This window comes from Rhagoletis pomonella, unplaced genomic scaffold (genome assembly GCF_013731165.1).
Source record: "Rhagoletis pomonella isolate Grant_MI unplaced genomic scaffold, Rhpom_1.0 Rhpom_scaffold_00268, whole genome shotgun sequence".
Lineage (NCBI taxonomy): Eukaryota > Metazoa > Arthropoda > Insecta > Diptera > Tephritidae > Rhagoletis > Rhagoletis pomonella.
The window spans coordinates 14,888-29,478 of NW_023458822.1; the positions used below are offsets into that span (position 1 = coordinate 14,888).

The 14,591-nt window shown below is 35.2% G+C and overlaps 1 protein-coding gene across 1 annotated transcript; it reads right to left on the minus strand.

The window, feature by feature from the left end:
* Positions 1-3,562: 3,562 nt before the first annotated feature.
* Positions 3,563-14,219, minus strand: LOC118750494 (serine/threonine-protein kinase RIO3-like; the record flags this gene model as incomplete). Its single annotated transcript, XM_036485208.1, is given in 2 exon segments — positions 3,563-4,002; positions 14,002-14,219. A coding segment is annotated over 1 exon segment (57 nt), but the record flags the coding sequence as incomplete, so codon positions are not given.
* Between the last annotated feature and the right edge of the window lie 372 nt (positions 14,220-14,591).

Below are 14,591 nucleotides of genomic sequence, written 5' to 3' on the forward strand. Positions count from 1 at the left end.
CTGAATTCATTAAAATTGAAGTTGTAGCTGTAAAAAGCTTCATATGAATTTTTTAAAAAATGCATTACGCACTTATTTTTTAAATAAAAAAAAAATGTTGAAACTACAATCAACTACAAACGATTCTGGACCTGAATTCACTAAAATTTAAGCGGTAGCTGTAAAAAGCTTCATATAAATTAAAAAAAAAAAACCATTACGCACTTATTTTTCAACTAAAAAATAATAATTTAAAACTACAATCCACTACAAACGATTCCAGACCAGAATTCATTAAAACTTTAAGCGGTGGCTGTAAAAAGCTTCATATGAATTTTTTTAAAAACGCATTACGCACTTATTTTTCAACTAAAAAACAAAAATTTAAAACTACAATCAACTACAAACGATTCTGGACCAGAATTCATTAAAATTTAGGCGCTAGCTGTAAAAAGCTGCATATGAATTTTTAAAAAAACGCATTACGCACTTATTTTTCAATTAAAAAAAACTTAAAACTACAAACAACTACAAACGATTCTGGACCTGAATTCATTAAAATTGAAGCAGTAGCTGTAAAATGCTTGATATGAATTTTTTAAAAAACGCATTACACACTTATTTTTCAACTAAAAAAAAAAATTTAAAACTACAATCAACAACAAACGATTCTGGACCTGAATTCATTAAAATTGAAGCTGTAGCTGTAAAAAGCTTCATATGAATTTAAAAAAAAAACGCATTACGCACTTATTTTTCAACTAACCACAAAAAGAAACTTACTACAATCCTCCAGAGAGTTAAATCTATCATATTCTAGGTATTTTTATCAAAATACATCAAGGTCGGGTGCCAACTCTACGGAGCTGGACAATCCTCCTCAAAGGAGGATGGTTGGTCAGCTTACTATAGCAGCAGTGTCGATTAAAAATTTGAACGAGGATTAATTGCTTTTCCGTGCGCTGTCGATGATAAGCACAGGGCGAGTTGCATATGGTTGCGTTGTCGCTAGATGTACTACCAGATTGCATTGCTATTATGTACTTTTTTTAATGAGGAGCCTATATACTCTGTCAGTGTGCGACTTTAACCAACCAAATCCCCTACTGTCGAGTACCGATTCCAGCGGTACTACCGTTAAGTACTCCGTATGTACACGGAGTCCAATAAGTTTGTACACAAAACTTGTTAATAAAATATATTTAAATCAAGTTATAAACTGGATTAATTTTTATTTTTAAATTATGTATGAAAGTATTACTTAAACGATGGCATAGTAAATAAGTGTTATATCGGTGGGATAGATCACTTTATATCGTTATCGCAGACATACGTTCTAAAATTGTTAAAAAAAAATTGATTTGGTCCCAAGGACGAATGGCCTCCGAGATCCCCTCTCTGTAGGTTAGGTTAGGTTAATCTGGCCGGCATTGAGCCGTACATAGACCGGTAGGTCCTTAGCGTTGCCAGTGGGAACTCGTTTTTACGCGTTAAAGTAGACGTCACTGAGAATGTCAACGCGTTTTGCGAATTTAAGTAGAATTTTCCAAAGCAGTTTAGTCATGTTTTTAACAGTGCAGGACATCGGCAGAGAAGATGTCCAAGGTTTCCGTGGTTTCCCGCTTACGACACTTCCTGCACCTGTCCCGCTAATGGTACCAATTTTTAGTACATGAGCAGCCACCAGTATATGCCCCGTAAGCAATCCGGTAATAACTCTGCAGTCTTCCATTGATAACCGTAAAAAGAAGCGAATATAGTTGCTTCCGCCGTTTTCGCACATAATTTTCGCAGTTTTGCAAGTGATTAACTCCTTCCATCTAGCCCTGAACTGCCTAATCATATTATCGTCTATTTCGTTGTACAGGTGTGGAAGTGGTCTACAAATGTAGTTTCTCTGTTCGAGAGTTAGAGAGAGGTGGCATTCTTGACAGTCTCATCTGCTATTTAATTACCCTCTATTCCCTTGCGGCCGGGCACCCAATAGATATGCAGCCATCTGTCGGTGGCCAGGCTGTCAATGGCTTCCCGGCTGCGAAGGACGTTTATGGCGCAAATACTATATGAGGTAACTGCCTTAATTGCCGCCTGACTATCTACGTATAGGTTTACTTTTGAATTGATTGTCGTTTCGGTGTTGGCTAGCTATTCTGCTATCCTCATTGCGAAAACCTCGATACTATCGATGGTTTTGGTTTTCTCACTATCGATAGTTTTGAAAAACTATCGAGTATTTTCAATATCAAAAATGTTAAAATAAAAATACAATCAAAAATAGTTAAAAGGAAATATCGCTCACTATCGCGCCTATCGATAGTTTGCCTTTACTACTTATACCATTTTCCCACGGCATCCTGAATTACTTTGTTCCCTCCCCCAATTACGATCGCGAATTACGCCATTCCCACGAGCACATTCTTAATTCGATTGGACCATGGCTCCAATATACGTCGCTGCTTCATCTCTATTAGCTACTTCAACGTCTTTTTGTAATATAAAGTTAGGTGACTCACCTCTTTCATTTATGTCCGCGCTTCCCCACACCGTATGATAGGCATTCACGTCGGATCCTACTATAAGGGGTTCCTTCCTATCGCCAGTCATTTCCACCAGCCTATGAAGCCCCTCGGCGGTGTGTCATTGTCTTGGGCCATGTAGCAAGACAAAACGAGTAGCGATGCATGGTTGACGGCCTTTACCATAACTGTCGTTCTTACCTTATTATACCCGAAGCGACCCAAGGTTCTTGGACTAAAGTCGCATCGTAGCCGGGGCCCTCTAAGTTGAGGAGAAGCTCGGCTGAGACGATTTTACTTTTATGGAGGTTTTTTTTGAAATACCTTGAGCGTTACCTTTAGGCTCCTTCTCAGGGTTGGGTTGAGAGGGGATTGTAGGGTCTCTTCGATGCCGAGATCCTTCTCCACTTCCCCAGCCTCAACCTCTCTGTAATCCCATGGACTTATGCAATTGGGTTTATATGCTGCAGAAATTTATGGATTACAAATACAAAAACTTTATGGATTTTAAAACAGTCATCCTCGATTTATAGGACAATATACAGAGCATGAACCGGTTTTGAAGAGACTTATGCGTGTTGTGGCAAATAAAATCCTAACAATAGAGTCACTTTTTAACTCAAATCTTTATACTCCAATTACGTAGTCAATATGTGTTAAACATGTGTTATATTGGTGCATCAGTTCTCTTTATATCGGTATTGCAGAAAAACTTCCTATAATTTAAAAAAAAAAAAATTGATTTTACTCCCAAGGAGGAATGGCCCCCAAGCTCACCTGACTTGGCTAGTACATTTTCTTCCAGGCACATTTATGGGTGCCTCCGGAGCTTTGAAATTTCCCACGTATTTTATATGAAAGAAATGCATATTTTCCTAGAATTTCTATAAAATCTTTAAAAACAATTTTTTTTTTGATCGGATGGAGAATATTTCCCCTAACAAACTCTTCAAAAAAATAAAATTGTGATGCATATTTAACAAAATTAAATAAAAACTTGAGTTGCTCGTGCAAGATGCGGTTGCAAATTGTTACCAATAACCAGTTGAAAGCATTTTTGTGTTTTGTTTTTGTTGTAACAGTATATTGAATTTCAATTCGGTCAGACCAAAATACTAATAGTGTCGTTCCCTATTGTTTTGAGATGTTTTTACTCTTAAGACTTATTTTCTTGGCATGCACAGGGCACGTTAATATTTAAAGTTCCCATTGCCGATGTAGCCTGATCAGCAGTGGTCAGACATGAAGATTCCGCAGATTTCAGTGGTTCACGTTGCTGTCTTTCACATTGGGATTTTTCCCAAGCTAAGTCGAAAGGATAAACAAGATTCTTTAGTTCTTCTGGACACTCATCTTGACTCGGAGATGTAGCTACTGATATTGAAGCGCCACGTGTATGAATGCGCTCTAACATGGCAGCATTATGAGTCTTGGCATTTAAAGATGTAATATATTCAAAAAGTTGTTCCTTCGTATATATATTCGGCAAACCACGTGTTTCAAAGAACTGAAATAAAGTAAGAGAAAACATTACTTAAGAAACAAAAAATTTATTTTAAAACTAGCAAATAAATGGCGTGGTTTACTGCGCCTTTAAAGTATTTTTGAGTTGTTACTCCCTCTCACTACATCCAAAACTCTTAAGCTCTTCCCAGAATTGCAGCGAACGACGATAGAGCAGTCGACGGTTAACCGCTGTCAAAAATTAAAAAACAATATTAACTAACACCCAAATTAAAAAAAAAATAAGACTTTAAATGCTTCATAAATTGAAATTGCTAATGGAAATCTCACTTATAAACCTCTTTAAATCTATTTATTTTTCATGAATGAGGCTATAAGAGCTTTGGATGTACTATGAAGTTAGAGGGAGTAACAAAATGCTTTGAAAGCGCAGCGAATCCCGCCGGATATTTGATATGTTGTAAATTCTTAATCATTAAAATTTTTTTAATGTTCGACTTTTCGATTGGTGGCAACTTTTCAAAGAGATGGTCTAGTGAATCCTTCTCAAAAACTTTTCATTTGGTTTTAATCTTGTAATATTTCATTTAATTTCGAAATTTTTTACTAGCTGAATAATCCCAACCTGAATAATTAATTAATCAATAATAATAATAATTTTTGATTAATCATAGAATTTCGCGATTAATTACATTTTCATTAATCAGAATCTAATTAATTTTATTAACCAGAAACCTGAATAAATGCTGCGATATATTCTTTTTTGTTATAGAAAAAATTTGTTACACGTACATATATGTATGTATTTTTTCATTTCAACGAGCAACATAGCAAGATGCTCGTTTGGCATTATATTTTTGTTAATTAGAAAAATATTGCATATTAAAAAAAATCATTTGCTTTGAAAGCAAACTCGAAAGAAATGAGCAAAGATACTCAGATTTCAATTAATTTTTTGCGAGTAAACAGTAATTACTCAGGATCTGAATCAACAGAATCAGATTAATAACGTTTTTCGATTAATCAAGATTATGATTAACTAAAAAATATTTCATCGGTTAATCGCACATCCCTAATTTAGATAGGGGACAACTCAATGGCAAATATTTCTTAATCGAAGATTTCTCAAATACCTTGCATTTGACACCCATATATATGTATGTGTACAGGGTGGCGACGAATAAATTTTACCTTAGTTTTTTTTTAATAAGGGTCCTTTACATAATTTTCAAAAAAAGTAGTTTATTCTTAATTTTGGTACAGATTTCACATTAATTTTACTAGTTGTCGTGTACGCGTTGGGAGCATAATTTATTTAGTTTAGTAGAAAAACTGTCCGTAACGGTTATATTTTTTGAGTATACATTTTTTAAGTAAGTTAAGATCGTTGCTGGCTGTGGAGTCCAAAATCAAGTGAGTTGTAAAATTCTTTAATTTGCTTTGTACGTACAAATTGCTAATTTGTTAATATATGTATAGTAGGGCGGGTAAATTTTTTTTTCGACATCGATCCTATCAGATTCGGATTCTACATGAAATTCTAAGAAAAAAAGCGCTTAACACCAAAACTATAAAATCAATTTCGAGCCTGCGCAATTTTAAAAGAAAATATCTTTAATTAATACTAAGTCCAAAATCAGATTAATGTTTACTTAAAGTGTTAGGAATGTTTTTTTTTTTGTAACAAAGAGTTGTGCTCCGGAGTTTTGTGATATGAAAAATTCATTACTGATATCTATTTTTTATTTAAAGAACCGCAAGATGGCGCTTCAAAGCAAATCTACTATATATTTGTGGAAGTATGTATGTATGTATGAGCCAGGTTGCAGCCTAGACGGATGGACAGAATCGAATAAAATTTTGCCAAAATATTGCCATGACTCCTGGACCTATAATAGGGTAAAAAAATTGGAACTCGCCAAGGGGGGAGGGGGGCGGAAAGGGGATGGGGGATACCTCCCATAGAGAAAATTTTTAGTCAGCTCAACTTCGGAATTATAGTCACATGAACTCGAAATTTGAAATGCACAGTTACCTATGGTAGGTGCTTCTGGAAAGATATATGCATATAAAGGAGTTTGTAAAAAGGGGCGTGGCACATCTCATTTATCAGCTATAACAGCAGGCAGTATTAGTGATCTCATTGTATTGCATTTTGAAGATTTGTTATAATTGATCAAGGTGAAATTCAAATAAATTATAGATGATATGAAGTTCACCGGGTCATCTTCTAGTCTTTAATATATACTACTTAAGTTAATATACGGATTAATATTTACTAAAGTGTTACGAACGTTATTTACGTTCTTGCCGTTATATATTTTTCATCCACTCGCTTATTCCTTACCGAAAATTTGAAATAAAAATTTAACAAGTTTTAACCGCTGATACAGTACAGGTAGCAGTTTAAAATGGGTAACTGGGTAAACTTAATAAAGAAAATATTTTCTCTGGTGAAATTAATAAGCCTGCCCGGATAACACAAAAGCTTAAGCTTAATAAACATTTAATGTTATAAAAGTTTTATAAAGCTCTACTTGTAATTAGGAAAAATGCCGAAAAAAATTATAAAATTGATTGATTGATTGATAAAAATAGAGAGGGAGTTATGGATATGACAATAGAAAGTAGAAAAAAGATACCAAGTGTTGAAAGCAAAGTTTTATTTACTTACAGTAACGGACAAAAGTATAGGCACAGTGAATTTTTCGCAATATAGGCAAAGTATTTTTTAGAAAAATTCCAAGTATGCAGTTTAATAATCCATTCATTTTAGTTTATCAAAGTGCAAGTTTGAAGTTACTTGAAAATCTGAATATAAAATTGCAAATTTGTATGCAGATTTATTGAATTTTCCTGAGTTTTGCACAAAGTTTACACATTTGATTTTTATGTGTTTTGGTGTAGTATGAACTATGCTTTTATAAAAAATTATCGGAAATCAATTAAAAACTTTGCATATATGTAATGCGGAAATTTGCTGTGCCAAAACTTTTGTTCGACACTGTACATATAAAAAAATACATACAGTAACTTCTCCCGTTACAATAGTAAAAATATGTAATTTGCTTTGTAGTGCAATCTTGCGGTTCTTTAAATAGATATCAGAAATAGATTTTTCGTACCAATAAACTCCCAAGCACAAAAAAATATATCCGTAACACTTTATTAAATATTAATCTGCATATTTTATTAGTTCGTCGGAATATTTTTTTATGTATGTTACCGCATAACTTTGGACTACGTAATCCGTTTTCTATAATTCTTTTTTAAAGGAAAGGTGGTTCCTCAGAGGTAGTCTCCTACTAATTGAGTGCAGATCCGATAATTGGGCCACGAAGAAATTAACGGTACTCTTAAACGTATATGAGAATTGAAGTCGGTTTTGTTTTTTGTTTAAAATTTACTCCAGTGTAAACAGGTTCTATAAAAGAGTCGTAGGACATATTTTTTTTGTTAGTTCAATTGTGGGACATTTGTATGAACTGCTTCGGCAAATACTTCGGCTTTTGTTCTCTTTTTATATTGAGGCTAAGTGCATTGTTCGATGGGGTGATATCATTGCCAAACATGATAGTGCTTTGTTTGCCATCAATATCTTGACGGAGTTACAGTATTCCACATTGATGCGAGCCTCAAAAGCTTTGAATAATAATTGCGAGTATGGCTTTTAGTTTTTACCGCTCAGGCCTATAGAAAGTATTTCTTAATCAATAATTTTTCAAATACTTATCGTTTGACACCTATATTATAATACAAACTTTATCTTATTAACTTAATTGAATTAAATTTTCGAAATTGGTGGCAACTCAACTCAAAAATATTTTCGGTAGTAAGCCTTCTTAAACATTTTTAATTTGATACCCATATTGCAATATTTATCTCACCAATTTAATTTAATTAAATTTTGAAACAGGTAGCAACCCCCCTCAAAAATATTTTCGCTTGTAAGCCTTCATAACCTCTTTCTTTTTACACCCATATTACAATATCTAATTTAAGTCATTAATTTACTTCTACTGAAATTTTTAAACAGGTGGCAACTCTCTATTTTTTTCAGGTTTTAACTATCCGGATATTATAAAAAACAAACCAAAAAAATAAAAATATTCAAATCGGTCAAGCCGTTTTCGAGTCTTAGCGAGGCTAACGGACAGCAATTCATTTTTATATATAAGATATCTTCTTTTAAAAATGCGTAGGCTCGAAATTGACTTTCGAGCTATGATCTGGAGGATTTTTTTCCTAGAATTTTATGAAGAATCCGAATATGCTAGGAACAATGTCGAAAAAACGATCCATACAAATTGACCCGCCCTAATGTATATATATTATTAATTTGTATTTAGAGAATAAACCTCTCATCTCGCGATCAGACCGTAATACAACATTGGCGGCAGTGATGCCGTTTTGATACATATGTATCCAATTGGATAAATTTTCGCCTTGAATTTTGAGGGATACTTCGTTTTTTTCCTCAGTGCAAATTTGGATACTTTTTCCCATAAATATTCGTAAGTTGACGGAAATTTTGTTTAATTATGTACGAACTATTATAACGTTTTTAACAGTTGGCTGCTCATCCTCCAATCAAGAAATTTTCCTTTATTCTTGTCAGTTTGAAAAATAAATTTTTTAGCTACATAAACGTGCATTTAATAACGCCAAGTAGTTTGCAAATTTAAAAAAGTTTTCCGACCTGTAGTAGTTAACTGTAATGCGAAAAAATCAACTTTTACATCCTGAGCAACCCTTCTCTTGGCATTCAAAGGAAATTGACAACCATGCCGATGACTAATTTTCAACAATAATTTGACTACTACAATTAACTTATAACTTCTAAATTTTCAGTTATATGTCGCTAAGCGAGAATTCAAAGAAGCCGGAAATAGATATTTTTCTTGACGGCGGAATTTAGAGACAAATGCAAGTTTCTGAGAATTTTTTTAATTTCATAGATAGCTCCCAATCCACCAGTTTGATTGAAAAACATTGTAACCATAATAGCAGGAAATAACAATTTACTGAACTACATAAATGTAACAGGTCAAAATTAGTTTTGATAGACTAGGAAAAATTTGTGCATGTATTATTTGTGGCTATCTAAACGCAGTAATAAACATTGAACATGCGGAAACTTTGGCCCGTAGTTTTGGTCAGTATTTTTCCATTCTAAGAAACAGATCTGGGAAACAAAGGCCCGTAGTTATAGTCAAAGTTAGGTCGACACTAAAGTTAGTTGCAGCTTTTTTGACAGGTATCCCATTGGGAATTATGTCGAAAAGCTGCAATTAACTTTAGAGTCGACTTAATGTTGACTATAACTACGGGCCTTTGTTTCCAAAATCCGTGTCTAAGTATGGGAAAATACTGTTAATAAGTTTGTTAAGGGGCCGAGTTTCTCTTCCATAGATGTACTGTGTAAAAATGTCCGCTCTTTTCGGTGGATACATGTGGATACAATTTTCGATTTTTTATGCATACTGTAAAGGCTAAGGCAGTGGCAACACTGATTGGCGGTCTTTATTCAATTTTGGAGCCAGCTAGCAGCAAATCTCCACATTAATATCTGAGAGAAAAGCGCAAGCGGCACTGCAACTACAGGCTATTTTCTTCCATTTTAAGGCTTTTTACCCGCCACTTTGTCCAACATAAGGCTTAATACTCAGAAATCGAATAGAATCGGAACTGAATGCTAGGAGGGCCATTCATTCGACCAACCCTATACAGATTCTTCTTTTTTGTATTTTTTTATACAAACTAAGTCTTAGAAAAAGTATACCTTCAAAACACTAGCGTGCGGCATGTGCTTATCTCACAAAGTTTACACCGCTGGCAAATGCAAATAAGGATTGAAATTTCAAAACTAATTATATTTTAGTTTCAAATTAATTATGCCTTGTTCGTGTGGACAAAAAGTCGATCGCTTGCAATCTAAAGTGCAGTGCGCGAAATGTAATGAGCTCTTCTATTGCGATAGCTGTGCTGATGCACGCCGGGAGTCTATTCGTACGCCTCCACCGCCTTATGCTGATGGTGATCGGCCAGCCGACCACAAATTAGAGGCTGCTAAATCTACTGTTGCTACTGCTGCCAAGTCACAATCGGCTACCTCTGCCGACAACAAATCAAAAGCTGCTAAATCTACTGCTGCTACTGCTGCCAAGTCACAATCGGCTACCTCTGGTAAACTCAACGAGAATTCTAATAACAACAATCAACTAATATCGTTGGATTCGGATTTGAATGCAATTGTGTAATTACGCTCGGAGAATGTGCGTTTGCAAGAACTCATTGCGGCGCTGCATGAAAGCAATATTAATCTGGTAAACAAAGTGGAAAGCATGCATTCCGATCTCCTGTCTATGCAAAAAAAAGCTTTGCGAAAAAGATGGCATGATAAATCTGCTAACAACTGAGGTTAATGGCCTACGTTCTGCTGTTAGTGTTGCTTTGGAGAAGCTGGGTGAGGGTAAAGAAGCAATCGTTGAAATAAATTCATCTAATTCTACCCTCCCTCCTTCTTCGTTTGATCGTACTGATGGCTTTTCAACTGCTGCTGATAACGCTCTGTCAGCTGCTGCGTTTTCGCCTCAACTTAATAATGTACAAATTCCCAACAAACATTCGGCCGTCGGTAAAACCTTATTAACTCTGATAGCCCGAACACAATGGAAACGACGAGCTACAAACCACAGCTGTCAAATTATTTTAACACGTACTCTTATGTAGATAATTATTTTGGCGACGACCGGGCTACGCGACGGCTGTGGTTGTGGCCAGATTAGATCTATTTCTATTTTTCTGGCGACAGATAAGGTTCTTCCTCTTCTTTTATGTCAAACTCATACAAAATCCTTGATGTCGCTGCCGCGTTTAAAGAAATCATGTCGCCATCGACAAAGCGTTGTTTTCAATGTGTTCAGAACTTGATGCCTACAAAATTGCCTGCGTTGCCTACTACAAGTGACGGTGTGGGTGTAGCTGCTGCTGCTGATGCCGTCGGTAAAACCTTATTAACTCTCATGCCTACAAAATTGCCTGTGTTGCGTACTACAAGTGATGGTGTGGGTGTGGCTGCTGCTGCTGATGATCTTCGACTGAACAATCAGCACTCTCTCAACAATTACTCGGCCTCTGGCGAAATTTCATCGTCCCCTTTGCCTATGCTGTCCGCTGAGCAGTTCTCTACGTTGCCCAGTTCAAGTGTAGGTATCAGTGTTGCCGTTTTAGCCCTTTGGTGGCTAAATTTAGCTACCACATACTTTTTTCGGCCACATAAATTTAAAATTGCCCTAGCCCTTTTTTTAACCCTTTTTAGAATTTATTCATACTTGGCATGAAAAAGTTGTATATGCTTAATTTGTTTTTTTTTTGCATTCATGTAAGAGATGAATTTTTAAACTAAAAAAGACTGATATATATACATATATGTATTGTATGTTCCTTACGCTTTTATAAATACATACTGTAAAAGTATTGGGGCTGCTAACTTATCTTTTAACAATTTAACTATAGTTTACAATATATAAGTTCACGGCCCTTAATATGCTAAGTTTGTTAAATGACCCATGAAGTCGATTGACCGTGTATGTTCTTGTGGTGTGATTGTACCAGCATGCTGGTGTCGTTAGTGGTGAAATTAGCTCAATTTTCTAAGTTAAAAGTATTTTGGCGGAAATTTCTTGCACTATATGAGTCAAAGCCGTGTTTGTGGAAGATTACGTTCACGATATCGCAGTTGTGAATTACAAAAAAAAAAACAATGTTTAACAAAATGCTAGAAAAATTATGAAATTTCGGCTCTAATCATTTCGATCTTTTCTCGACCTCATTTGTAAAGAAATAAATATTGTACCAGCATGCTGGTAAGTTATATGCTTCGAGCCTGATGGTACAATCACTTGATGGAATCAGCAAGCTGGTGTCGTATATTTCCCCTTTTATACAAAAAGGTTTTTGGTTGGATAAAATATTAGCTTTTTTTCCAGAGTTCATTGTTTTTATATACCATTACTTATTGAAAATGTTTACGTGTATACTTATATATGTATATGTAACTAAAAAATTTTAGCTACCATTTTTAGCCACAACGACTTTTTTTAGCTCTTTTTTAGCCCTTTTTTTAAAGGAATTTGGCTACCACTAAAAATTATGCGCGGCAACACTGGTTGGTATGTGTGTGGGTAATAATACAGTCGCTCATGAGAGCATTTTGTTGGGAAGCTCTGGCCTTCGTTCGGACTCGTCTAATGTGAAGATGACAACTAGTGCTGCTTCACAGCCCGATGCACAAAAATACAATTGGGTCAATGTTACACGTAGGAAAGGCAATAGTGTTGGCTCTAACACAAATGCGGAATTGAAATTTGCCGCGCAGATAAGGTGGATTCATCTCTCTTCTTTTATGCCGTCGGTAACTACAGATTATGTGAAAGCGTACATTGAAAACCACACTGGAATTAAAAAGAGCTCTTTATTTTGCCACTCACTAATTAAGAAAGGAACCTCAGCTAGTAGCTTGAAATACATCAACTTCAAGCTTGGAGTCGAGGAAACCTCAATTGATAAGCTGTTGAATCCTGAGATTTGGCCCACCAATGTCACTGTACGCCCTTTTCGGTTTTTTCAGCGTAAAAAATCCCAAGCAACACAATCATAGTGCAAATCATTCTGCTGCGCATCTGTGCAAAAAATCATTGGGCATATACTATCAAAATATCTCTGGTATGCGAACGAAGTCGGAAGCGGTATATAGGTTGAGCTCGCATCTGGATTTTAATATTTTCATTTTGATCGAAACCTGGCTGAACCCGAACTTTTTTGACCACGAATTCTTCGATCCAAATTTGTTTGATGTTTTCCGCAAAGATAGAGGTCCCATCAAATCCGGTTGCAATAGGGGTGGTGGTGTTCTTATTGCTGTACATCGGAGTTTTCGTGCTTCTTTAGTTAAGCTTGCTAATTGTGACAGCCTACTAGACCAAATCTGTGAATGTCTACATAGTGCATCAAGGAAGTTTCATATTGCAGCTTCATATATACCGCCTAACAGAAATGAATACATTTATAAATCGCATGTAAATAATGTGCTTGCTCTACAGACTAAAATCGGGGATAGTCAGCTTCAATGCTAACACCTTCAAATATTAACAGTATAGTAGAATTATATCTAATTGATAATTTCCTTGGTATTGAATTATCGCAGATAAATAATATCTTTAATAGTTTGAATCATATTTTAGATTTAGTTTTTATCTCTCAAAACATTAAGTCTATATTATGTGAATGTCTTTTGCCTATTTCGCCAGCTAGTTGCCACCATGCCTCCTTGAGTATTAATCTAGGAACGTACGAGTTTTTTAGCACCTCTCCAGGAAGCAATAATATCCAGTTTAATTATAACAAATGTAACTTTGCAGTACTAAATGGGTTTTTTGACAATATTGACAGGAATTGTCTTTTTGCGGATTTTGAGGCTGAAAAATGCTTTGACATTTTTAAATCTAAAGTCCATGGTCTATGTAAAATAAACATTCCTGCATACTCATCTAAAACTTATAAGCAGCCTTGGTATACAAAGGAGCTGAAGCACTTGTTAAACCAAAAAAATAGATTCTATAAGAAATACAAGGCTTCAAATATTCCACATTATTTTGCCACGTACAAGCAGCATTTGGATAGTTTTAATGGACAGAAAGCTATACAAGTCGTACATTAACATCCATGAGTCGAACATTAAAAGAAATCCTAAGGTTTTTTGGAAATTCATCAAGCAAAAAAGATCCAGTTCAAATATTCCGACGTCAGTTTTCTTTAAGGATCGGGCTGCTAAGTCTTTGGAGGAAGCTGCAAATTTATTTGCTGATTTTTTTAGTTCGAATTATGTCACCAATTCTAATTCACCTCATGTTGAAGACTTTCTTGCCACAAACTCATACTTGTCTCTGGGTAATTTGTCCCTCACAACTAATGATGTCGAACAAGGAATCTTAGCTCTGAAACTCTCAATGCTAACGGATGCCGACGGTTTGTCACTTACTTCTTTAAAATTCACGGAACCAGTTCCATCCTATAGCTCACGGTGCATGCTCATAGACTTGTCATCCTTGAATAACAGAAGGGCATTTTTGTCTTGCTCTTTTGTGACTAGTGTTATAGGTGGGTTTGTTGACTGCCGTGCACTTCTGAGTAGGATAAATTTTAATGTTTTAATGTTAGCTTAGCCTTCCTAGTCAGTAAGAATTTTGTATTCATTGGCTAATAAATAATAAATAATTAATTAATAAAATAAAAGTAAGATAGAGTAAGTTAGGGTAATGTGATATGGGTGGGTAAAGTGATATACCAGCATATTTTCTAGACTATGCATGTCGTTACAAGAATATTTTTGCGAATACAACAGCAACGATTAAAAACTATTGCTGGAAGGCAGCGCGTGTTTCTGAACGCATAGTTGACTATCAGTGGGCAAAGGCCTTTTCAACTGTGCGGTCGCAAATATTTTAGTGCGCGCTGCGAAAAAAGATTAGTGAGAAATTTACGTAGATTTTGAATGTCTAATACTTTATTTTGGTTCTTCGTGAATATATTTAATTACAATTCATGTAGTTTTTTATATCTTTTAGTGTG